Source organism: Pelophylax lessonae, assembly GCF_965119305.1.
Source record: "Pelophylax lessonae genome assembly, chromosome: 2".
Lineage (NCBI taxonomy): Eukaryota > Metazoa > Chordata > Amphibia > Anura > Ranidae > Pelophylax > Pelophylax lessonae.
This window is the reverse complement of record NC_138769.1, coordinates 122,507,569-122,534,958: the sequence shown is the minus strand read 5'-3', so window position 1 is coordinate 122,534,958 and position 27,390 is coordinate 122,507,569. Positions and strand designations below refer to the sequence as shown.

General features: G+C 42.3%; 1 protein-coding gene across 3 annotated transcripts in view; it reads right to left on the bottom strand.

The window, feature by feature from the left end:
* GIT1 (GIT ArfGAP 1) overlaps window positions 1–27,390 on the bottom strand; it is a 280,050-nt gene that overhangs the window by 158,320 nt on the left and 94,340 nt on the right. For all 3 annotated transcript variants that reach the window (XM_082245242.1, XM_082245240.1, XM_082245241.1), the window contains exon 2: window positions 12,942–13,075. In XM_082245242.1, coding sequence (XP_082101368.1) covers window positions 12,942–13,075 — 134 coding nt within the window. The remainder of the gene's footprint in view (window positions 1–12,941; window positions 13,076–27,390) is intronic.

The window sequence follows — 27,390 nt, the reverse complement described above, 5'->3', positions numbered from 1 at the left end:
CACCCGACGATAGGGACTACAATGAAGGTATGCAGAAGTATACAAAAAAAAGTACAGATTGCACCTCCAATATCCCCTATGTTACCATTAGTAGGAAATAGAGAGTTCCTGCCGGGTCATAATAAGGGCATGATCAGAATCCTATCACAGAGAGGGAAAACACGACTGGTAGATATATGGACGCAAGAGAATCCCCCTACGGTGAGAGAGATTATGACCGGGTCAGAGGAAACGATGGATATATTTTCTGCGTTCCAAATTAGACATTATTTGGTGAAATTACAGAAACAGGGATATTCCCCTCGGCCCCTGACATCTTTCGAAACTCTATGTAAAGGAGGTAATACAATTCCACATGCTCTATCGTTCTTTTACTCCCTTCTGACCAAGGAACAGGACGAACAAGCATTACCCTTTATGGTCAAATGGGAAAGAGAACTAGGAACTAATTTTAACCCGCAACAAATAAAAAAAATATTAGCACTCGCACATAAGGCCTCTATAGCTAATAGATACCAGGAGATTAGTTATAAAATTATGACGAGATGGTACAGAGTCCCAGTAGTATTGCATAAGATGGACAAAAAAAAAAACCCTGACAATTGTTGGAGATGCGGAGAAACGGGGGGATCAATGCTTCATATCTTCTGGTCTTGTCCCCGGATCAGAGGCTATTGGTCAGAGATAGCGAGAGTGATTAAGGATCTCACTACAATCGAGGTGGGAGAAGATCCGGCTTTATGCCTATTGCACTTGACAAAGTTATCAACCAGGAAATATAGAAATTCCCTGTTGATCCATTTGCTTAATGCGGCCAAGGCGTGCATCCCTGGGGTATGGAGACAAATTACACCTCCATTATTACAAACTTGGTTCGCTAAGGTAAACGAAATATACCGGATGGAGACATTAATAGCAGCACGTAACAGTAGGGAGGAAAAAGCCCGCATCTGCTGGCAGCCCTGGACCATTTATACAGCCTCGGAAGAGTACCTGAGACTGCGAGAAGAGGAGATGGGAAACGGAGGGTAGGGGGGAATGTCGTTTTTCTTCTTTTTTTTTTTTTTTTTTTTTTTTTTTTTCTCTCTTTTTGCAGGATGGGATATATCAAGTGTATCAATTATTTTAATTAGGAGAATAGTTATGGAGGATAGGAGATTCAAAGTGTCTGGGGGAATATGAAGGTGGAGTTTTTTTTTTTTTTTTTTTTTTTTCCTAAACACTTGGGGTAACTGAATAGTAATATACTGAAGGGGAAGAGATAGTATATTTGATTTATGGTTTTAATATGTAATCACGTTTATGTTCTGTTAGATTTGTATTTTCCACTGGGTGGAATGTGGTAAGGATGAAGTGTATCACTAATAATTGATGTGCAGGGAGGGGGGGTGGAACAAATGGGTAGGTGCTTGTTTGACCTACCCCCCCCCCCCCCCCCCTTTTTTTTTTTTTTTTTTTTTTTTTTTTTTTTTGCTCACTTTTTGAGCACTAGGGGTAACTAAATAACAAACATATGGAAGAGAAAGAGAGAGCACATTTTGACTTATGGTTTAACATGTAACCACATCTATGTTTTGTTAAGACTTGTAATCTTCACCGGGTGGATTGCGTTTTGAAAGTAGGGTATCACTACTCACTGAAGTGAAGGGGAGAAAGAACAAAGGGGTAGGATTTTGTTCAATCCTACCCCTTTTTTTTTTTTTTTTTTTTTTTTTTTCTTCTCTCTCCCCCTCTCTCTCTCCCCCACTTCTGTAGAAACTTGGGAGAATCTCCTTTAGGGATTTATATGTTGATCAGAATGGACATTTATGCAGTAAGCTTTCTGAATATTATGAACATCAGATATTGTTTGTATGTGAACGTGTTGTGTGGAAAAATAATAAAATATTGGAATTAAAAAAAAAACAAGAATTTTTTGCATTTATAGAACAGAGATCTTGCTCCTTCTGTATTAAACTGTATTGTAATTGCACTGTCCCCCCTCTACATTGCAAAGCTCTGCGCAAACTGTTGGCGCTATATAAATCCCATATAATAACAATAATATAAACAAACACAATCATAGTTTAACATAGGAAAAGGGGGAAAAGGAGAGAAGTTCATTGCTATCTTTGCATACATATTAAGGCAGGTTTATGGAAAAGATTTAAAATTGAACTTCAGGCTATTTCTAAATTTTTCCCATTGCATCCCTTTCCCAGGGATAGCGAAAATTAGCAATATTTTCCCTCTAGTCTACACACCTATTTTTTGCGTCACCGGTCACTTCCTCTTGTGCACTGTGTCCCGGTTTGCCCTCTGGTGGTTGGGACTTCTCTCAGTAGGCAGGTCTTTCTTCCTCCTGGGACCCGCATGGTGTTATGCATATGTAACCAAATTTTTGCTTTAATCTAAGTCTGTATGATATTTATTCTTTCTTTTTATGTTTCATGTAGCATTACGACCACTGTTGTACTCTATTACACGCCCCTGAGGAAGCCTCCCGGCGAAACATGTTGGGCGCTCAGTGCTGCCCAGGTGGACAAACCTTGGAGTGTTCACTTTGAGTAACCATTTATACTACCGTTACTTGGTCAAGCATACATGGTTGTATCTACTTATGTGATCCAGTCTATCATTGATGTCTGTTTTCTTTGAAGTTTTTCTTTTTGTTGTATATTTCACATTACTCATCAAGCTCATTTATAGCTGACGAGTTTTTACTTGAATGAAGAAAGCTTAAACATTTTTAACCCTTTTTGTCAATATTTTTATTGGTACCGTCAAAATCCCATTTCAATTGGTTTCCCAAGCCCTCCCATTTTTTCGCCTCGGCGAGAACTCTGTTATTTCAGAGATATACTTTAAACTAGTCTACACACCTATTTTAGGTGAAAGTGATGTTTTAATTGTCTGTGACATTGTTTTTTCTAGAAAAGAGCAAGTATGCCCAGGGGCTGGGCGGAGGGACCTCTGATGCGCCAATGTTCTATTCGCTCGCTGATTCTTAGGAGCTCATTTGCATATCCTGCTAATTATTCAGGCAGGCATGAATGGGTGGGACACACTGGGAGTCTTCTGGCCTGTCAGTCAAGTTAAACTGTTATGGTTAGCGAGACAGAGTGGAAGTCTCTTGCCTTTCAATCAAATTGTGCTGTCTTGGTGGGAAGGACAGGCCTCAAGTCTGAGCAGCCGGAGATCCTCCACTGCATTGAGCAGTGTTGTAATTACATTGCTGCTCATATAAAAAGACTACAGAGAGACTGTTACATGTCCGGGGAAGGAGATAGCGGTCACCTGTCTTATTAACAGGAAATTGGGGACAGTGAGCCTGGAATGAGAGTACCAAACATTTTTAATGAAAATAAGTACTTATTGGTGCAAAGTAAAGAAAACTGAATTTAAAAGAGTACTTTTACATTTCCATATAGGGTTCAGCTTTAAATAGCTTTTGTGGAAAAGAATATAAGCATTTTTAGAAAGTATCTGCATAAAGAATTGTTAAAAAGAATAGTGACCATTAAGCTGACCAGTAAGCACAGAGAATTTTTGGTTTCTCTTTTTTCTGACAATGGCAGCAAACATTCAGCAAAAGACTGCTCAGCAAATGTCAGGCTTCTCAAATTCTTTTCTATTATGGGCACATTTAGATAATTGTAATTTGTTGCAGTTTTCACATAATGTGTTTTCTATAGTGCTGCTTTGCCTGTTTTTGCTTAGTAAAACACCTGATGTGGGGTGAGCAGGCAAACTCCCTGCTTCCACATCTGCCTTTGTGGCCTATTGTGAAGTTGGAGTCATCTGATGGGGGAGAGTGTGCAAACAAATATGCAAAAACCGACTTTTAAAGCCATTGTTTCTTGCTGCACTGCTATGGTTAGGAGGGCGACTATGGGAGGACACTGCCTGGTATGGTGCCTGCTACTGGGGGAAACGGGCAGCCTAATAAGCAAAATTGCTTAAGAGGAAGACTTCTAGAATAATAGCATTAGAAGGTTTTTTTTTTTGTGAAGTTGTCAAAATCACCAAATAGATCAACCTAGTATTTTGATCTATTTATCTAAAGAATGTCAGAAAACAATATAATGAGGCACTCGCATAGGACTAATGCCTCGTACACACGCAACGATTATCAGCCGACCGATCGGCCGTCTTTTGTCCAGTATTGTTGTGTTGGTTGAAATGTGCTCTAGACTGCACACGAATTTTCTCGCCCAACAAAAACCAACTTCAGAAGTGATGTCATGTGCTGGTTTACTTTCCGTGTGTTTTTTCTTCTCCGAGCATGCCCAGTCTTGCTCATCAGATTTTTGTCTGCCGAAATCTGTGCTGACTGATGGAAAATCGACCAGATTTTGTTCGGCCGAAAAGTCGGAGTCGGTTGTCAAAAGCAACATACTAACAAGCCGAAAATCGGCCGATCGGACGTTGGCCGAAAATTCACGGCCAACTATCGATGCGTGTGTACGAGGCATAACTCTGCCTTTATCAATCTAATGCAGGGGTTCTCCAAACTGTGGCCCTTGGGGCACTATTCATCCCACTGATATGAGATACCACTCTGCCCTCTGACACCAAAAATGGGACATAACTCCTGCCACGGACATCTAATGGGGCGCCATTTCTCCCACTGACACCAACGATGGGGGCACTATTCCTCGCCCTAATATCAAAGATTGGGCACTGTTTAATCCCACCGATGCAAAAAAAAAAAAACCTAAGTCTGCTGGCCACAGTCCAGTCCCCCTAAAGTCTGAAGGACAATAAACTGGACCTTTGTTTACAAAGTTTGGAGACCGCTGATCTAATAGATAGAAAAGACACAGAAGAGCAATGAAATCTCCCACTGGGAGCCTAATGGATTTATTTTTTCCTAAATATGATCTACTCGGCTATGACATTCTGGGGAGATGGGTGATCCCTAAATATATATATATATATATAAAATTGTATATCACACACTTTTTTTGTAGCTATAATTAGCCATGTTTTTTGACCATCAAAAATGAAAAAAACCTAACTAAATCCTTTAAGAAGAAAAAAGGTGGCATTGAAATGAATAGGTATGGTGGGACACTACATGTTCCAACACACAAGCACATTCCAGCTCAAATGCTGAGGAACTATTTGCACAGGTATATAGTATATTCATTCCAAGTACCGTTTGTACCAAAAGTGGCAAAATAACATTATTTATCAATAAAGAGAAGTATGTTCAAAGCTTTGTGGTCATATCTCTCTTGTGGGTCACAGGAAGGCACTCCTGTGATCCAGAATCGGCTAGTAGAGGGCTAAAGCCTGCGGTCAGCTAATGTCACGGGACTGCTCCAGGTCCCGGAAAGGATCCTGACCATTTTGTTGGGATCCACTCTGATGCCCGATTGCCAGCTGTCTCAGCCTCTCAGCATGCTGCCGAGAGCCTCAGCCAGCTGCTCATGCCCGCTCTACAGCCTGGGGTTCCAGTGAGTGCTGGAGGGGCAGAGCAGAGAACGGTGACTGACAGTCACCTATTGCTGCTCAGAGTGGACGGAGAACTTCGCAATCAGCAGTCAGTTGTTAGGCTTAGAGCTGGTGGGGGGGACAGCTGCAGCATGGAGGCGATTATGTATGCTTACTTTTTTTTATAACCACAAATTTCTCCTTTAAAACACTGATCCCAATGATGAAACACACATTTACTGTGGCCCCATGACTATTACTTAAAAAAGGTGAAGTTACAATTTTTGTTTCTGTGTAAACACTTCTTCTTTGCAAATCATAGCTAAGAAGTTCTAAACCTGCTAAAAAGGATCCAATCTATTTTATGTAAATCTTTCACAGTCATATAACGTTGGTAGAATACATTGGAGGAAGGAGGGCACAGACACAAAATATGTCCGGTACAGCTCAGCAAATAAGCTGTTCATGTATGGCAAGAAAAAGACAGGAAAAAAGTATAAAGAGCCAAATTACTAAATGCATAGTTAAAATAGCTGAAATACCTACATGAATAGTGTACTTGCCAAAATATTTGCGACTGTTCAACCAATCTTGTTAAACTGAATTTCCTGAATCACATACCTCATATTACTACAAATCTGCAGCTTTGTATGTCATTTGCCTGGTCAATGGACTATAAAGAGCAACATTAATAGTACTGAGGTCCTCTATGTTCACCCCTTCTCCTTAAGGGCCCATTTACATCATATGCAGTCAAACGTGTTTCTAAATGCAGTATGAAAGCATATGCAAGCAAACGAACCTCAATGTGCCTAGTTTACACCATTGCAGTTCTTTCATGTACATTTATAAAAAGTACAGCATGCTGCACTGTTTTGCACCAGAATGCACAAAATTCACATGAAGGCATTGCAAAATGCATGATAATGCAACTACGTAAAAAAAAAAAAAAAGACTGCGAACGCACCACGAAACATTTTCCAGATGCATCAAAACCGCACATCTGAAACACCACACTGAGTATAATAGGGATTGTGGTGTAAACAAGCCCCACAACTGCCTAAACACCTACCTCTCAAGCTCCTAGTAGTTGAAAAAACAGCACCATATCCACTCCAGCACTATTAGCAACATTGTGAAATCATTTTTAATTTCTACACAACCTGAAAAAATGTGTGCTTTTAAGTTCTGCTTTAATCAGAAATCCTTCTCAGTCAAATTAATCATCTGCTTGGGATCAACTTTTTCAACTATTGTTGGGACTGGGAACTGAGATTTATTTTGACAGCAATGCAACCTGCCGATGTAAACTGATAGAAAGATAGAGTCAATAAGAAACAGTGGAGCTCTATAAATACCATTTTATCTATGTAACTGGATGGCCAAATAGACTGAACAATTGAATAGTCAAATGAAAATGTAAACTCCTACAAAGACACACTGACACTTAAGCCCCATACATACGGGCCGAATGTCACACTACATCAGCCGGTTTAATAGAAACGGGCCAAAATTCAGCCCATGTGTACGGGAGGTAGTCCAACAGAAGCGGGCTTCTGTCGAAGGGTCATGACTGAAAAAGGTCTGCCAACGGGCCCCAATGGCTGAGCACGCTGACCGAATTGTTCTGGAAGGGGGAACATCAAATGTAGCAAACAGAAAAAAGCCGCTCAGGTGAGGCAAGGCACTCAGGTGCGGGTCGGATCCGCCATCCAGTAATCAGGTATTAAAAAGAGAAAAATTGACTTATGGTTAAAAATTGGTTATGAGTAAGCGACCAGCAGAGTCGTGAAACGCCTCAACCTGTCCCATGTCTGTGTGATGCTCCCGTGTATTTAAGTTTGTGGGAATAAATACCTACAGTTCATCTACTCCAGAGTGCGGTCAATTTTTCTCTTTTAATACCCGATTACTGGAAGGGGGAACATCAAAACACAATAGCACAGCAGGGGAGATTGCTCCCTATCAGAACACAATAGGACAGCAGGGGAGATTGCAGTACTATTATTGGAGTGTTAGTACAGCGGCTCCGACCTGAGCAGCACTGTTTTTTTTTTCGTTCAACAAGAAAAAAACAAAAACTAGTAGTGTGTAGGAGGCTTTACCAAGAGGAGATGGTTTAACCGGAATCTTCTTTCGCACATTCATGCTCAAACACTTAGTTAGCCATACATGGCTTAAAGAGGAAGTAAACCCTCCTCTGCAAGTTGTACCTATAGGTAAGCCTATGATAAGGCTTACCTATAGGTACTGTAAATATCTCCTTAACATGTACCGTTTAGGAGATATTTACCTTAAAAGCAGCCAGTGACATCACTGGCGCATGCGCTCTGAAGGAACGGCCGCTGGTGCCGTTCCTTCAGAGCCCCGTGCCGTGACGGTCGGCCGGATGGCGCGAACCCGGAAGAAGGGTGACAGAACATGTCACCCATGGGAGAGGTGAGCGGTCGGCGCTTCAGGGCTTCGTTCTAAGGTAAGTATATCATAATAGTATGCGATGCTCATTATGTGTTTGTCTTTCAGGTGTACTTTTAAAAAAAATATATAAAAATTCTGAGGTTTACAACCTTTTTAAAATTTTGGCTGATTCCTGCTGAATTAGACAAAATCTGAGTCATGTAAGGGCCTGTCAGCCCCACCCAGCTCCAAAAAGTTGAAAAATTGGATGGGCCAGGGGGAAAACCCTCAGCAAAACCAGTGACTGTATCCAATCCCATGTAGTTACTGTTTGGGTATTCAGACATTCCCTGCCAGCTATTAGCTTTCTCTCATTCAGCTGGTATCAATGCTTTAAGCTGGGTATACATGTATTGAAATTCAGTTGGTTCAGCAGGAACTGGCCAAATTCCAATCTATGTGTACCCTTGTCTGTTCAATAGAAGCCGGCTTCTGTCGAACAGTCCTGTTGGAAAACCAGCATCAGATCAGCCTCTGCTGCTGTCAGAATACAATAGCACAGCAGGGTAGATTCCAGCACCCACCTCCTTGTGTGTATGCAGGAATCTGTGCAGTTTTTTTTTCTTTCAACCCTCTGGTTGAACAAAAAAATCCCCTTGGTGTATATACCCAGCTTTACAATGATAAAATGGTATAACAATAAAACTTGTATGAGCCTGTCCTGGAGCTCCCGCTCTGTACAGTACCCAGCCAGGAACATTTGAAGAACGTGTGAAACTAGAAACTTCTAGACTGGCCACTAAACCCGTCTCCTGTCTCTTCTTTAAATAGAAAGCAACAAAGAGTCAAGGACGTCAATAAAATGGTTTAAACAAAAGCCATTCTTTCTTTAAATATATTTTATAGCTAACTATCCAGCTGGGATAAGAGTGCTCTTTTTCTGATCTACTTTTTACTGGGGATTTAAACATGAGCTTTTATGTAAAAAAAAAAAATGTAAATTAAGATTGAAAAACTCCTGTAAATCATCCTATATACAACAGACATTATAACCTTTTTTTAAACAACGGATTCTATGACAATGCACTGACAGTAATACAGGGCAACATAGCAATCCATTAGATAATGCTTGACTGAAAAATCACATATAGTATAAAAACTACTACTGACCCAATCTGATTGAGGTCTTTGTGACAAACAGCAGCCAATACAACCACAGAGATAGCAGGGACCTGTAATCATTGAGAATGATTGCGCATTGCCATACCTTTTCAGCGACTATTACAGGTCAGTGCAACCTGTGTAGAAAATGAGCTAGCTGTCATTTGTTACAAAGACTTTAATCAGTTCCAGGTCCAATTGCAACAATGCTCACTAACAGAAAATAACCACTTGCCGACCGCCTAACTGTAACTAGAAGTCATGTTTTTGCCGTTAAATACCGGGGTTATGGCTGCAGTTAGATGCCATAACCCCAGTATCTTTTTTTTCTTTTTGTTAGGCGGCCAGCTTCAAGATAAAAGTGATCCCAGCAACAGATTCGCCACAAGATCACTTTTAAAAGCGGCAGGAGAGGAGTCCTTCTCTTCCCGGGGCTAAAGTTACCAATTTGCTTTCTTAAAGCAAAAAAATAAATAAAAATATTATAATTTATATATATATATATATATATATATATATATATATATATATATATATATATATATATATATATATATATATATATATTATATATTTTTTTTTTTTTTTGTTCTTTTGATTTCAAGGGTAGAGGAGAGATTTGGAATCTCTCCATAAAGAGGACCTGTCTTGCTGTATTGTTATCACAAGGGATATTTACATTCCTTGTGATAGCAATAAAAGTGATCCAAAAATGTATTTTTAAAGAGACAATTTAAAGTGCCCGCGTGCTCACGAGCAGTTTTTGAACGCATACATAGGTCCCGCCCACATATGTAAACAGTGTTTGCACCACACATGTGAGATATCAGCGTGAATGTCCGAGCGAGAACAATAATTCTAGCACTAGACCTCCTCTATAACTCTAAGCTGGTAACCTGTAGAAATTTTTAAAGCGTCGCCTATGATAAGTTTTAAGTACCACAGTTTGGCACCATTCCACAAGTGTGTGCAATTTTAACCACCTCGCGCCCGCGCTATAGCCGAAAGACGACTACAGCGCGGGCTCTAATTTCCGGGAGTCCGTCATTAAACGGCCTCCCAGTAACAGGCTCCCCGCGCGCTCCCGCGAGCACACATCGGGGAAAATCTGTGTCGGCGGTGTCCCTTGGATACAGCCAATCACAGATCGTGGTGAATGGCCAATCACAGCGGCCATTCACCACGTGATCGGAACGTCCAAAGAGAGATCATCTCAAATGTAAACATATGAGATCATCTCTCATTGCCAGCTTCTCCCAGAGACCGTGTGAGGAAGAGGAGAGCCGATCAGCGGCAGCTCCTCATAGGGGACAGAGAGAAATGTAATCAGGGCACTGATCACCAGTGCCCTGATTACACAAGAGGGAGATAAAATGCTATCAGTGCCCGCCATCAGTGCCCATAGTGCTGCCAGTCAGTGCCCATCAGTGCCTGCTCATCTAGGCACTGATGGGCACTGACTAGCAGCACTATGGGCACTGAGTGTGGGCATTGATGGTGCTGCCCATCAGTGCTCATCAGTGCCTCCCATCAGTGCTCATCAGTGCCACCCAGTGTCCATCAGTGCCACCCATCAGTGCCACCTCTCAGTGCCCAGCAGTGCCACCTCTCAGTGCCCAGCAGTGCCACCTCTCAGTGCTCACTAGTGCGGCATATTAGTACCTCCTCATCAGTGCCCATAAGTGCCACCTCATAAGTGCAGCCTATCAGTGCCCATCAGTGCCGCCTCATCAGCGCACATCAGTGAAGGAGAAAAATGTATTTATTTTCAAAATTTACTCACAGAAAATAAAAACTTTTTTTTTTTCAAAATTTTCTGTCTTTTTTCTTTTTTTTGTAAGAAATAAAAAACCCAGCAAGTGGTTAAAGCATGACATGTTAGGTATCTATTTACTCAGTGTAACATCATCTTTCAAAATATAGAAAAAAAAATATCTGCTGGGGGTTACTATTCTGTTTTTTTTTTTTTTTCTTTTTATTCATTAAAGTGTATTTTTGTCCAAAAAAAGTTGCGTTTGATAAACCGCTGCGCAAATCCGTGTGACATAAAAAATTTCAACTGCCATTTTGTTCTCTATGGTCTCTGCTAAAAAAAATTTATGTTTAAGTGTTCTAAATGATTTTCTAGCAAAAAATACGGACTTTACCTTGTAAGCAACAAATGTTCGAAAAACGCTGGGTCAGCAAGTAGTTAAGGAAGTGACAAGAAAAGCTACAGCTGCTTTTAAACTATAAGTTCCAGCATGAGAAGGCAGACATATATAGAGGGAAAAGGTCAGCTGGAAACTACTGTTGCTCATCTCTGCTACAGGTAAGTAAGCAGCCAGAATATAGTGAAAGGAAACCTTTTAAAACTGAACTCTCCCCCTCAATCAACATTATTTACGTTTAATCCTTATACCGCTAGCATTAATAAATAGATTATATTTATTGTTTAAACTGTTTTACATTTCTTCAGTGGCTTCTTGATTTCTAACCTTCTCCAAAATTATGTCATACATCACAGGAGTCTTTATAGACATATTTTTTCTTTGAGCTGAAGGATAGGAAGAAGGGATTTTTCAGCTACGCTCTCCTGCCTGCATGCCTGAGCTAAAGGCAGATGACTTTCATAACTAAATGCTACATGAATAACCTGCCCTTACTCAAGATGACCAAAACTAGAAATGGTAGGGTGCTGCAATAGACAATGGAGGGGGATGTTTGAATCTTGCGATGTTGCGCAACCGCCGCTAAAGTGACCCCACATGTAGCGACACATGCAAGTTAACAGGAAAGCACCACAAATGCCCCACAACCGCGTGCAATGTATGCAGTTGTGGCGCGTTTGTCAGGAAAAAAAAAGGGTTAAAACAGGCGGTGAGGAGGCGTTGCAGTAGCCTTTGGAGTGCAATCAGGAAGCGCATGGGCCTTCAGAAGCAAGGGAGATTTAAACGCACATCTAAATCTACGTTTTGCTTTTATTTAAGAACCAATAAGGCCATGTTGACTGCATGTGCAGTGATGTGTGTTTTTCTGCACCTGTTTCTGCAAGGGCACAGAGAAAACAATTACTTTCTATGTGCCTTTTCACACCACAACACTGCTATAATGTGCAGATTTTTTTCTGCCCAGAAATTTGCAACACGTCTGCAGTTTTCTGTGCAGGAAAAAAACTCAGAAACAAAATTATTTTCTTTGTGTCCTTGCAGAAACCTACATAATAAATACCCACATCTCTGCACATGCTGTGAACAAGTCAAATCTGCATGTTTTTGTCCACCATTTTTGATGCACATATGCTGTGAATATTTTATGGATCTTTTCTGCTGAATAGAAGGTAAAAGGGGCAGGGGTAACACAGGGAAGTAGGACTAAAAATATATATTCTCCAATGTTCCTGGATTACAAATGAGCATCACCCAAACCCACAGCTTCCTCCAAGGAATGATATTGGAAAATTTAAATTAAGTTCTAACAGCTTTAGGCCCCTTTCACACAGGCGGACCGCTCAGATCCGCCTGTTCATTTTTTTTGGCGGATCTGAACAGTCCCCCCATGCATTCCTATGGGGCATCGGATGGCAGCAGAGACATGTCCGCTGACATCCGATCCGTCAAATCTGGATGGATGGAAACCCTATTTTCCATCCGTCCAGTGGATCGGATGGGATCAGATGAGAACGGACCGACGGTCCGTTCCCATCCAATTTCCCCCATAGAGATGCATGGGGAACTGACAGCTGTTTCTCCGCACACAGCGTGGAGACACAGCTGTCATCCTCCTGCTCAGCGGGGGATCGGCGGCTCGATCCCCCACTGAGAAAAACGGCATCCATCCGGACGGATAGTGTGAAAGGAGCCTTACACATTTTCCTGAGACACATGTGGACTATGACTAATTCAGATAAGTATAAGGATGGATCAGTTCCACATTAGAAAAAAACTGCAATTTTATTTATTTTATTTTTACTTGGCAAACCATACCTGTAACAAGGATGATGGCCATGCACTGTGTCGGAGGTGTTTTACAATTGAGATGTGTCGACCTAAACTCCTGTGTACACTACAGCATTCATCGCATATCAGCACGCCACGGTTAATGGAAGCCCAGCCAGGATCTGTGTAGTGGAAGAGAAAAAAATCATTAATAAAAATATACTATAACAAGTGTACTAGATTCACTCTAATGAGTTGAGCTTCCAATTCTTTTTTTTTATTTTTATTAAAGTACAGTAAAGGACAAAAAAAGTGAATTGATATGGTCTTATGTGGCCCTACAAACTGGTATAAGCAAGGAAAATCAAATTCGAATCCACACCATATTCATAAACAAAACCCCATTGCCAGAGCATCCGTTTCAACAAAAATGATCACATAAGATAATTTCTGCATTTATTTCGGTAATCTGTAATAGCCTCCCATCCAAAATTGCTGCCAAAAGTGCCACCATATTGGATGCAATTTCAACAGTCGTAGCAGACTTGGAGCTGTCACCTATTGTTAACCTTTTCAGAAAAAAATACAAGGTAAACTAACATCTTACACCCACCCCCAAAGTCCCCACTGTACTCATCACCATGATCCCCTCAGAATGCTTTTGATTGGTCAGCGCCGACACAGAGCATCACTATGACCCATCCCAGAAGTGCTGCAGAATGAAGAGGGAGAAGAGTGGGGATTTCATATCCCTGAACTGCAACACTGCCAGGATAATGCCACAATGCAAAAATGGTTTGAGGAACACATCTTCGAGTTCGCACCATTGATTTGGCCTCCAAAATCTCTTGACTTGGAATCTAATCCAGAATCTGTAGGATATGGTGGGAAAAAGTCTGATCCATGGAGGCCCCACCTCACCACTTACAGGACTTAAAAAATCTACTACTGACAGCTTGGTGCCAAATACTACAGCATTCCTTCAGAGAAAAATGCCTCGAAGGGTCAGGGCTGTTTTAGCAGCAAAAGGGGGACCTAGTAAATATTAGGCGAGTGGTCATGAAATGTGTATGTATATATATATATATATATATATATATATATACACACATTATATTATATTATATTATATATATATATATATATAATTTTATATCTACTACAACCCCATGGGCTACTGAACATATACATACACTGATCAGCCACTTTATTGGGTGCCCGCCGGTTCGAAGGCCAAGAACTGAGTTATCAAAGACTGCTGACCACTCAGTTCTCGGTGTTCACTGAGCAGAGAGCGGTGACTTTCAGTCACAGGCTCTCTGCTCTGCCCCTTCAGCACTCACTGGAGCGCCAGGCTGAGGGGGAAGCAGCTGGTGCAGCATTGGCCATACACCTCTCAATACTGGGAATCCATTCAAGTAGCAGGCTTGGATAACATTAAGGGTCTGTAAAAGAAATTATTTGATTCAATGAGGAAGCCATTGCATGCTCTAAGAAACGATTTCAGAATTTCATATGACCTTTCGAATAAAATGACATGAAACTAACCATGTATGACCAGTTTAACTGAGGAGTGACAGTGTCTAGCCTGTAAAAATACTGCACGCCTTAAGCCAGGCATACCTAGAAATCAGTCAGGCACTTTACATATTCTGTCACATTACATGAGTCCAATGCACACAAAGTTATGCAGCACCTGAGTCACAATAAAAAAAAAAAAAAACAGCCCAGCACCCGGTTCCAATCATTTGCAAAGAAAAGTATTGCCTCACAAAATGCAGAGCAATTGTCATGCATTACATAAAATGAGAGGCCAAATACAAAGATGGACCCCTGGTCAACACAACAAATAGATGATAAAACAGCAGCTTAATCAGAAACAACTGCAGTGGTGCGAGTCATAGTGACTGATGCAAGAGAAGCTTAGCTTCCATTAAAGACCATATTTCAATTGCTTACTGAACCGCTGAGCACATGTCGGATTTTGACAGGAGGAATAATATAAAAAAAAAAAAAAAACCATGTCCAATGACAGAACCAAAAATGGCACAGCAAGCCTGATGTCATTACAGTAATGAAACCCACCGTTCCGGGAATAAATAGAAACATAGCCAGGGCGCCACATTTTTATTTTATAGCTGCCAACATTTCCCCTCATAAAATGAAATTACACAAACGCTCCAGAGCAGACAAATTAAAAAGGCCAGCAACAGTTTCTGCAAATCTATTCCACAAATTAAATGTGAAGCAGATGAGCAGATGCCTTTGGGGTGTAGAAATTGTCCTTCGGACATTAGACAATGGAGATTATATTCATCTGCCAGTTCTACTAGCGACACAACACAGCATGAGGTAAAACTTTCCACCATCAGGCCTAGTCAGTAAATAAATGATAAAAACAATAGTGTGGTCAATACATATTAACAGGTAGAAGCCAGATTTCTGTCTACCTAAAGTGTATGTCTAAGCCAAAACTTTGGATAGAGTAGGGAAAGGTAATTGCAAGATTATTCTTCACTTCCTGCCTTTATAAGTCAACAGGAAGTGAGCACAAATCTCTACAAAATAGTGGTCATGGGAACAGGTGTCCCCACTGAATGATTTAGGGGTGTTTGGTTTGCATTTCCCTGCACACTAAACTGGAGCGGTTAAGTTTGCGGGCAGCAGTCGGTTATGAGCAGCAATCTCATGCAGCAGGGGACAGTGTGATGTGCATTTTCTCACATCTCAAAGCTCTTTTTTTGTTGTACACTTCATGCAAAGCACACAAAGTGACACTTCTTTCATGTCACAGCACAGCAACGCGGTGTGTTATGCTTGCTGTGCACAGACATGCAGGGCCAGTGAGATGCGATATTATGCAAACATGTTGCAGAATATCATACATCTCTGGAATGCAGAGAAACACAGTGTTCTGGTGTGAATGGGACACATAGAAGACTACTGTTTTCTGTGTGTCAATGCAGTTACCTGAAAAACCGCAGGTAACTGCACATAGTGTGACTGGGCCCTTATCTATTGTTTTGATGCCAACTTTAAAATTTTGGATGGACACCAGGACAAAAACAGGAGGAATTTATCATTTATTCTGTACAAAGACAGCAATAAAAACTTGAAAGGAGTTCTAATCCCTCCCCTCGTTTATGATTAGGCTTGGCATTTGATGTGACTTTTTACTCTGTGACATTGAAGTCATATCAAAGTCAGACCAAAGTAGCACAGGAACCTTTTCTAAAGTCAAACAGACTTGTGTAGTATCAGTTAAGTCTCCATTCACACTTGTGCGACTTGTCATGTAACTTTGGACATCAAAGTTGCATGACAGGTCATTCCCCAAGTTTTCCAATGATAGCCATTCACATATGCGCAACTTAAAAGTTCCAGCAACATCAAAGTAGTTCATGCACCACTTTGGTCTGACTTTCATGTGCCTGAATGTTATACAATGCAAATTGTGTGCAACAATTGTGCATTATCACTGGTCAAAGCTCAAGTCTTATCCAAGTTGCACCCATTCAAAGTTGTGTCCAAAAACGGCTTCCTCCCCCCTCTGATGCCCCATTTGGCACCTTTCAGGGGGGAAGGGGGAACAGGTACCTGTTTTTGACAGGTACCCTTCCCCACTTCCTAGGAGACAGCGCAGCGGCGCTGTCCCTCTGAAGTTTGGCCCCCTCCTTTTTCCTCCGCCGCTGGGCCACTTACAAAGCGCAGCGTGCTTTGTGCATGCACAGTAGGGAACCAGCAGTAAAGCCGAAAGGCTTCACTGCCAGGTTCCATTACTCTGGATGGCGGCGGCGGCACCCGAGAACCGATACGTAAATCGGCTTCGGGTGCCGACGTCGCGGGCTCCTTGGACAGGTAAGTTCTACTATTTAAAAGTCCGCAGCTACAGTATTTGTAGCTGCTGACTTATAATTTTTTTAAGGGGGGTGGAACTCCTCTTTAAATCGGAAGTAAACCCATCGAGTTAACAGTATCAAAAAACAGTTCGATTTCCGGCATGCCAGGATTGCGAACTGTCATATTGGTTGTGCTGTCAACCAAACTGTCAAACCATCCAATGGCTGGCGTCATGACTGATCACATGTGCAGCATCATGGCAGTTGAAGATTAAAAAGGGGCCAAGATGGCAGCTTCCTTGGCTGAAAACAATAGGTGAGCTTACTTTCACTTTAAATGAACAAGCTGAAGTTAGACGCAGATCAGGTACTATTCAAAGCTGATCCAGATTGTGTGCACCAGCTTTAGTAAATCTCCCCTAGTATTTGCCAATGTGTTTTTGTGTAATGTTCCTTGTATCTTTGGAGCAGTTAAAGCACATAAAATTAAAGGGATAAAAATTACCGATTCTAGGACAATATCCACCGGACAATATCCTCCCTGGACAATATCCCCCCTCTAACCCTAACCCCCTAACCCTATGTCCAGGGGGATGTTTTCCGGGGGGATATTGTCCCAGGAGATGTTGTCCCGGGGGGATGTTGTCCCGGGGGGGGGATTATGTCCAGGGAGATGTTTTCCGGGGGGATGCTGTCCCGGGGGATAATGTCCTGACACCACATTACCACAACTTGGTCCTCATTCATCTAGATCAGAGTATTTCTGTGGCGGGTATGGACAGGTGTTTGTGATCAGCTGCAGCCAGTCAGGCTGTACAAATCGATAACAGGCTCTGCAGATAGAGTGATTATTATTATTATACAGGATTTATATAGCACCAACAGTTTGCGCAGCGCTTTACAATATAATTGTCTGCTGTTAGGGAAAGAACTAGATATAATCGCTCTTTATGTAATTACGTGCGAAAAGCCGTGGAAAGTGTCAAACTGCATGAGATTCCGGCATTTAGGTGCAGGTGGGAGGCATAGATGCACCATCAAGTCACACTGTCGGCAGCCTTAAAAAACATATAAAAAAAATTGTCCGAAAGCTGCTGCGGCTTGACAGTGCACCTAACTAAACAAATATTTAGCCTAGGTTTACACTAATGTGATGCAGGAAGTTTTTTTTTTTTTAGTTTTGCATGGAATGTGTCAGAATTGGCTTTTCGCCCACTTTTTTGTGTTATACCAATACAAAGAAAATAAACATGAGAATGCCTAAACATTTGTAATTGCAACAATTTCCTGGACAAAGTGGTGCTTTATCTGACAGACATGCAGGGGTGCTAATATTTTTGGCCTTGACTATAGAAGCAGCACAAGGAACCAAAAAGATCATATGCTAACAAGAAGCATACTGATAGAAAAAGAAGAGCGATAGAGAAATGAGCTCAGTCAGGCTGGGATAGGAGCAGGCAGGTGCAGGACAACCTGGGCTCTGAGGAAATGGGTTGAATGGTGGTGCGCATCAAACTGAGGATATCTAGAGGCAGAAAACAGTAATGTAAGGAAATCTCTGGACTGAAGATGAATATTACAAAGTAAATGATTATCTTGTTTCTGGCTGGAGTTCTGATTTAACTCAAGACATCATAGAGCGGCTGCACTGAAAGTACAAGGTGTGGTTTATCAATCCTCTTTACATGTAATGTGACAGGTGTTCTATTAAGGAGCTTCGTCTTCCAGGAATATACTTTAGCTGTGAGATTTGTTTACTTCACCATACCCATGACAAAGCATGCATTTATTAGAAGTAACACTTGCTCCAGGTCAAGAAAATGCATGAAGTATGTTCTTCAGGTGCCGCTCACATAGATTGCATGCTTGCTGTACAGAATGACACATTCACATATAATTGAGTCATTTTTCCGTAACCCCAGGTTGACCTGCCCTTCCCTCCTACTTAATCAAGTCCCAGCAAGAGCCAGAAATCCTTTTAAAAAGTAAGAGATAGTGATGGCTTCATAGAAGAGCACACACTCAGCTGTCACTGATGTACTCCCACTACAGCACAGGCCAAGCAAGCATTTTCCTAGTACAGAAAACTACAAGTAGTGCCCCAGTATGCCTAAAAAACAGAATATTGCTGTAAACAAACTGCCAAGTATTTAGAACTGGTTTCATTTGCTTATATGTTGTCTTCCCTAGTTCATACTTTCCATCCCCATCAACATGCTAATTAAATTATCAAATATAACCTGTTTTTATTGTATACCTTAAAGCGGAGCTCCACCCGAAAGGGGAAGCTCCGCTTGTTTGCTTCCTCCTCCCCTCCGCTGCCACATTTGGCACCTTTCGTGGGGGAGGGTTAAGCATGTACCTGTTTTTAACAGGTACCCGCTCCCTGGTGACTTCGCCACGACAAGGCTTACCCAAAAGTTTGGCCCCCTTCTCCTTCCCCTGCCGCTGGGCCATTTACAAATCACAGCGCGCTTCGCTTATGCACAGTAAGGAACCGGCTGTTTAGTCGCAAGGAGCGAGAGTCGATTTAAAAAAAATCTTCTAGGGTGCCGACATTGCAGGATCCCTGGACAGGCAAGTGTCCCATTATTAAAAGTCAGCAGCGGAAATATTTGTAGCTGCTGACTTCTACATTTTTGGTGGGGGGCTGGAGAGCTGCTTTATTTACATCATCGCTAGGTCTCTGTACTACTCTATGCAATGTAGCCATACTGTGGCTGGGGGGAAGGGGCCAGAAAGGGTATGGAAGATAGCTTCTTCAAAACAGGAAGCTGTGGTAACACCCGCATATTATGTGAAGCCTCCACAAATGGGAGAACTGAAACCCAATGAATGAGAGGGACAGGCCAGGGACAGCAAGGCTGGGGAGAAAGATTCACATCCATGATATAAAGCTGGATCACCTGACTTGCTGCAGCTTCTAATGCACACTGTGAAAAGGTTACAGTGTGCAGTGATGAAGTAGGCAATTTCAGTACAGGAAAGGAACCTGTAAAAACGGTGTAAGATGGAAGGTAAGGCTTTAAACCATTTACATTGTGAGAGTTACTTACTGAGCATCCGGTATCCTTGAAAATAGTATCTGTGCCCACATCCCTCTCTTGGGAATTGTGTTCACTTTACACACAGCAATAAACAGAAAGTCTGCAGTGCATTATAAGAATGCAGATTGTTTAAATGTCAGCTAAAATAGCTCCACTGAACGCACGGCACGGCTGAAAAGGTAAAAAGCAATGCAGCAATGATCAGCCATCGTCCTGTGTAAGGACAGGATTCCTTTTCCTCCTGTGTGCTCACAAAGCTCCGGTTCAGAAACTTGTGATAGGATAGGAAGAAGCAGATTCCTGCCCAAGATCCTGCATATTGAAGAGCTGCATTATACAAATATCTAGGCAGGGCTTACAAACATGGTAAAGTGAGGGAGAAATCAGTGAGCCACTGGAACAATGTCCTAATCCTTACATCAATATTATACATCCATAAATATAAAAGTATCAACACGATCAACCCAAAAACATACCTCCTGACGCTTGAATTTGACAAAGTGAAACTATTTTTAAAGGGGAATAATGTGCCACGCCACAATGAAAGTACAGGTCCCATCCCTCTCCACCAGTACAGAATCCCCCTCCAGTACAGACCGTCCTGATCCCCACCGGTACAGACCCTTTCTTCCCCCTTAGGCCCCTTTCACCCCTTTCACACATGCTGTCCGTTCGTCAACGGATGGATGAAAAACGGACATTGATGTATCTCTATGTAAAAACGGATGACAATGGGTGATCATCCGTTAACATCCGTTTTCATCCGCTTCCGTCAATGTCCGTTTTTTTGAACGTATGAATGCCCTATCTTTCAAAAAGGGATTGGATGAAAAACGGATGACAACGGATACAAAACGGATGTCAACGGATGAAAAACGGATAACTGACGAAAAATGGATGAAAAACGCATAACAACTGACGAAAAACGGATGACATAAAAAACGAATAACAACTGACGAAAAACAGATGACAACTGATGAAAAACGGATGAAAAATGGATGGAAAACTGATACATTTTGACGTGACTGAACTGATAAACTGAATGGACCGTATGTGTGAAAGGGGCCTTAGTGCCGGTTCACATATGTGCGGCTTGCGAGATCGCATGTAATTCGGAGCGCACTGCTCCTTCATTACATGCGATCTCCTGTGCGGATGCAAATTCAGCCATACACTTTGTATGGCTGAATTCACACTGTATCCGCAGCAAACACGCACAGGACCCTTTTTTTCAGCCGCATCAGAATCGGATCGCACAGTGGTTCACACTTGTGCGATCCGATCCTGTGCGAACTATGCGATATGCGATCAAACTGGGGGTGTCGTTAACATTTAATTGACACCCCCTGCGTATCGCATATGGCAGTGTGAACTGCCAGATGTGCGTTTGCGATGCGGGAACAGGCTGCGAATTCACAGCCTTCCCGCATCGCACAAGTGTGAACCGGCACTTAAGCTCATTCCCCAGTGGAATGGAGGGGCAGCAGAAGACCTTCCCTTGACTGGAGTGGAGGCAGCGCTTGCTTCAGCTTGTCATATGAATGAGCCATCAAATGTAAATCCCATGGTTGGCTCACTCATACTCTGGCTCATTCATTTGCAAATCCTGTGGCAATTTGAATATAAAAAGAGCCGTGTTATTTTTTTCCTTGCATGTTCAGGGGCAGAGGCTTCGTGGAACCCAGACCTTATACACAGAACAGTGGAGGTAGGGTCAAAAGGCGAGAAAATATGGGACTTGTTAAGGTCTGCTGGAAGAGTCTCCCCCTGGTTACCTTTATCATTTGGAGATTCCTTAATTGAGATCTTCATGCCAACTCTTAGGGTCCTTTCACATAGGGCAGACTCTGCCCCCGATCAGAAGACAGATCCCCTGTTGAGCAGGCAGATGACAGGCCCATGTCCACTTCTGCTTATGCAGCTCTCCTTTAATAGTGGTTGGATGTAAATGGACCGCCTGTGTTTATGCCTGACTGCCATCTGATTTGCTGAACGGAAGTGGAACGGATCACCATCTGTCTGTTTTTAGCAGATCGGATGTAGGCGGGTGTAAATGGACACAGTCCACCCTCTATGGGTGGTCGAATGTAAATGGTCAACCTGTCTGTTTACACTCAAATGCCATCCTGATTGGATGTAGGCAGGTATAAATGGACACAAAGGAGAATGGAGGTTCTGATTGAGTCCGCCTGAAAAACGGACAAGCAGGCCTGATTGGAACATTCGTGTGAAAGAGTCCGTAGGGCAATATCACACTTCACCATGTGTTCTGGTTATCACAACGCACATTACACATGTTGAACTGTGGTGGGAAGGCAATACTGTGTGGTTTGCTTCACCATAATCAGAAGAAAAGTGCTCCATGTGCTTTTCTGCCCATTCTGGTGTATTCACAGTCCATACAGTGCATCCGGAAAGTATTCACAGCGCTTCACTTTTTTTTAAATTTGGTTATGTTACAGCATTATTCCAAAATAGATTACATTCAATATTTTTCTCAAAATGACAAACAATACCCCATAATGACAATGTGAAAAAGTTTGTTTAAATTCTTTGCAAATGTATTAAAAATAAAAAAGTCCTATGTACATAAGTATTCCCAGCCTTTGCTCAATACTTTGTTGAAGCAACGTTGGCACCAATTACAGCCTTAAGTCTTTTTTATTATGATGCTACAAGCTTGGCACCCCTTTTTTTGGGCAGTTTCTCCCATTCTTCTTAGCAAGACCTCTCAAGCTCCATCAGGTTGGATGGGGAGCATTGTTGCACAGCCATTTTCAGATCTCCCCATAGATGTTCAATCAGGTTCAAGTTTGGGCTCTGGCTGGGCCACACAAGGACATTTATAGAGTTGCCCCGTTGCCACTCCTTTGTTATCTTGACTGTGTGCTTAGGGCCATTGTCCTGTTGAAAGATGAACCTTTGTCCCAGTCTGAGGTCCACAGTACTCTGGAGCAGGTTTTCATTAGAGATGTCTGTATATTGCTGCATTCATCTTTCCCTCGATCCTGACTAGTCTCCTAGTTCCTGCCACTGAAAAACATCCCCACAGCATGCTGCCATCACCATGCTTCACTGTAGGGATGGTGTTGGCCAGGTGATGAGCGGTATCTGGTTTCCTCCAGACACGACGCTTGCATTTCAGGCCAACGATTTGAATCTTTGTTTCATCAGACCAGAGAATTTTGTTTCTCACGGTCAGAGTCCTTCAGGTGCCTTTTGGCAAACTCCAGGCAGGCTGTCTTGTGCCTTTTACTGAGGAGTGGCTTTCGTCTGGCCACTCTACCCACAGGCCTGACTGGTGGAGTGCTGCAGAGATGGTTGGTCTTCTGGAAAGTTCTCCGCTCTCCAGATAAACACTGGAGCTCTGTCAGAGTGACCATCGGATTCCTGGTCACCTCCCTGACTAAGGCCCTTCGCCCCCGATTGCTCAGTTTGGCCGGGCAGCCGCTCTAGAAAGAGTCCTGGTGGTTCCAGACTTCTGTCATTTATGGATGATGGCGGCCACTGTGCTTATTGGGACCTTCGGTGCTGCAGAATTTTTTCAGTACCCTTCTCCAGATTTGTGCCTCAATGAAATCCTGTCTTGGAGATCTACAGACAATTCCTTAGACTTCATGGCTTGGTTTGTGCTCTGACATGCACTGTTAACTGTGGGACCTTATATAGAAAAGGTGTGTACCATTCCAAATCATGTCCAATCAACTGAATTTACCACAGATGGACATCAATCAAGTTGTAGAAACAACTTAAGGATGATCAGTGGAAATAGGATGCACCTGAGCTCAATTTTGAGTGTCATGGCAAAGGCTGTGAATACTTATGTACATAAGGATTTTTAATACATTTAAAAAGATTTAAAACAAATTATTTTCATGTTGTCATTATGGGGTATTGTTTGTAGAATTTTGAGGAAAATAATGAATTGAATCAATTTTGAATAAGGCTGTAACATAACAAAATGTGGCAAAAAAGTGAAGCGCGGAGAATACTTTCCAGATGCACTATATAAAATGGATAGGCTGGCCTAATGCACTGCTTGTTATGTGCGTTAACTCAACCTAACCACTTCTGGACCAGAAGGTGTGTGTCTGTTAACACCGCTGCCTGCTTGATACAGGAGTGCTGCACTGTCAGCCTTGTAACAAAAGGAAAGCACCCGCATCCCTAGAGTAAACCATTGTGCCCAGGGCAGCTTCCACTCCAGACCCGTTGCCCCGGCACTGGGTCTGGGGATTTGAAATTCCCACTCATCTCAACTATTTTTTTTTTGGCAGTATGGGTTTCTGACTGTGACGGGAGGAACAGAGTGCTGGGACTGGACAAAAGAAGTTTTATTTTAAATTATATAAAATTATGTATAGCCGCTTACCCAAAATCGTCATTTACAATTTGGGTGTATCATTTGATGAAATGATAAAGAAAGAGCAACACCGCATAAAGCTTGTGGTGTGTAAGGGCTCATTCACATGGCACAGGGAGCCGTACCAGTGTGGAAAAAAGTGAACCTCTATATCCTGGAAAGACAGATGTTTGCATACAGCTACCTGTACATGGAATCAAGCCACCCAAACCTTTACTCGAGTACAGGTATGGATGAGGCGCACATCGGTCCGTGTACGCAAGTCAATACTCAGAAGTGTGGTTAACAGGGTACAGCCACAGCCTGCAGGTAAAAAAAATGTTCATTCCTGCTAATCTGTGTTAGCTACTGACTTAACTTTTTTGGCAGAAAGGCAGAGGAGAAATCACCACTCCCGGTGAGCCGGGGAGTGGTGAGCCGGGGAGATCCCACAGCAGGTAACCCCACAGGTTCTGGCCCGGCTCACCACGGTGACAAACAAGGAAATTTGGAATAGACAGCCGCATACCACAACTGGATACCAATAAAAAAAGTCTTTATTGTTGAAGGTTAACATGTTTTACACATTTTCTGCTTAGTCATAATTGGTATCCTGTTGCGGTGTGAAGCTGCCTGCCTATTCCAAGTTTCCTTTATTTTTATTTTTTTGGGGGGGGGAGGAGACACTGTAGCTCCTCTTTAAGGCCCCTTTGCGTGACCTAAAAGTCCCACGATTTTGACTGGACTGGAAGCAATGCCTGTGCAATCTTGTGTAATTGTGAAGTCGCACAGATATGATGTGTACTCACTGGAAGTCATGGAGTACGACTTGTCATGCGACTTTGCAGTCCCACAAGTGTGAAAGGGGCCTAAAGCAGAACTTTGGGCACAACATTCATTTAAATATATTTCTCAATAGCCACAAAGGAAAGCCGAGCTTCACCCAAAAGGGGAGGTTCCACTTTAAGGACGTGGCTCCTCAAAAGTGTAAATTCTTCAAAAGGAAAGGTACCTGCTCCCACTTCTGCTCTGACCGCCTAGGTGATTGGAAACGTAAGTTCTCCTTCCTCCCTCCCCCTCTGCGGACACGACAGGTCCTAGAAAACTGCATCTACAATTCACAATGTGCAGCACTGCTCACGCATGCGCAGTGGGCACCCGGCTGTGAAGCCGCAAGCCCTCACAGCTGGTTGCCCATAGTTGAGATGCTAGTGCTCTATCAAATAGGGCATCCTGTCAGATAATGCCTCCGATAGTCTGCTGATCAGCTGGCGCGATGTCAACGCTACGCAGATCGCCTGAGGCATTATCCGAAGATCTGCAAAGCGCAGAGGGAGAATATAATTGTCAGATTCTGCTTCGCTCTCTCTCTCTCGAGAGAGAGAGACATCATAGGCGGAGTCACAGGAGGAATACTATGGTTGTTGGGCAGATTAGGGTGGGTTGCAGGGCAGATCTTGCAGTGTGAGTCCTGTCTCTCAAGTCACACGCATGCACAAAGAAAGCAAGGCAGAATCTGACAATTAGATTCTCTCTCCATGCTTTGCAGATCGTTGGATAATGCTTCTAACGATTTGTGCATGTGCAGTGTTGACGTCATGCCAGCTGATCATAAGATCACCTGGAATGGCGTTACGTACTGCACATGCGCAGATCGTCAGAGGCATTATCCAACGGGATGCACTATTCGACAGAGCACCGACACAGCGGAATGAAGACTGCAGGTAAAACAGACTGGTGGGACAGGTGAGTGTAAAAGTCAGCAGTCAGCTTATTTTTTTCCACAGGTGACTGACACTCCTCTTTAACTTGTAAAAGTTGTAGTGCCATCATGACTGTGCTGCACATAATCTGTGCAGCGAGCAGAGCTGTAGGAGGAACCAAGCAGGCCCCACCCACTACAGGCTACCTCCAGAAAATGAAAGGAGGGGGCGGAGACTAGACCAGTCACCCTGCACAACCAGAGAGAGCAGCAGTGACTAGTCTTTATTACAGGAGGCACAGATCTTGAGGAAATACACATCAAGAATCAAGTAAGAATATACATGCCCTTCATATTTAGACAATGTTTTTTTTTATTATGGAGTTCAATTTAATGCAGCTGCCTTTTAAATGATTTGGGAACCAAAATGTGGAACTGGGAGTAGCCACACTGTTTTTTGCAGTGACAATCTGTGCCCTTTATGCAAAAGTAAGGGCATAACGACAAACCAAGAGAGGTGTGCAGACATCCTATGACCTCAGAGATGTGTAAACAGCAGAGCTCCATCCAAAAAGGTCATAGAAAATCCTAGGTCCTGTTGCTATGCCTTTGCAGCAGCTGGGACTCCTTCTGGAAAAGTCACAAGACACATAGGGTTGCAAGTGTGCATGCACTATTTTTAACAGAGCGTTTACAAATGCTAGTTCTGTTTTAGCTATTTATTTCTAACTGTGCCTTATAAAGCAAAGACAGCTATTTTTTTTTTAACTGAACAACTTTAATTACTTACCACTAATTATTCTAACTGAAGATCAATCTGAACACTAAAATATAAAATGACAGGCTCTTTTTGTTTTTATTACCCAAAATATCTGAACTACAACTCCCAGCATGGATGGACTGACAGATGCACTTGGAAAGCTGCCTGCAAATCCTAAGTACTTGTAAGTCAGATTTCAGTCTGCACAGTGTATGGGTCATGTCATATTGACAGAACTACCCCAAGGCAAGTTAGCAATTTTGGTTTACTTGCAGATGTTTGTTTTGCTAGCACACCTTTCATTTTGAGCGCCACGCATTTTAATAAACTTGTGGCATGCTGCCACAAGCTGTGAAATCAATGTAAAAACCCTTCCGCCAGGAAGCGGACTTTAATTGCATACCAAAGAAAGCAATGTGTGCTGTGCTTTCAATAATCAATTATTCTTAATGGTTGTATGAACCATTTTAGTTCTTTATCTGAGAACCTATTAAAAAATATCTGAATCACTCTTGATTGCAGCTTTTTACATGCCGCATGACTGATTGGTCTAAGTAAGGCTTTAGAGGGCACTGCAAATCAAAAACTGCATTACATTCTAATCCAATCTACTGATAATGTTTATGCTAAAAACATTATTATTTAGAATTCTCACAAATGTCAGCAGAAAAAAACAAAAACAAAAAAACTCGACCTTTCTTCAAATTTCTTAAGCGCAGCACAAAAAGGAAGCAGTGGCTGAACAGGAGGAATAAAACACAACCTCTTTTTTTCATTGTACCTATCCCCACTGCCTAATCCTTGGGT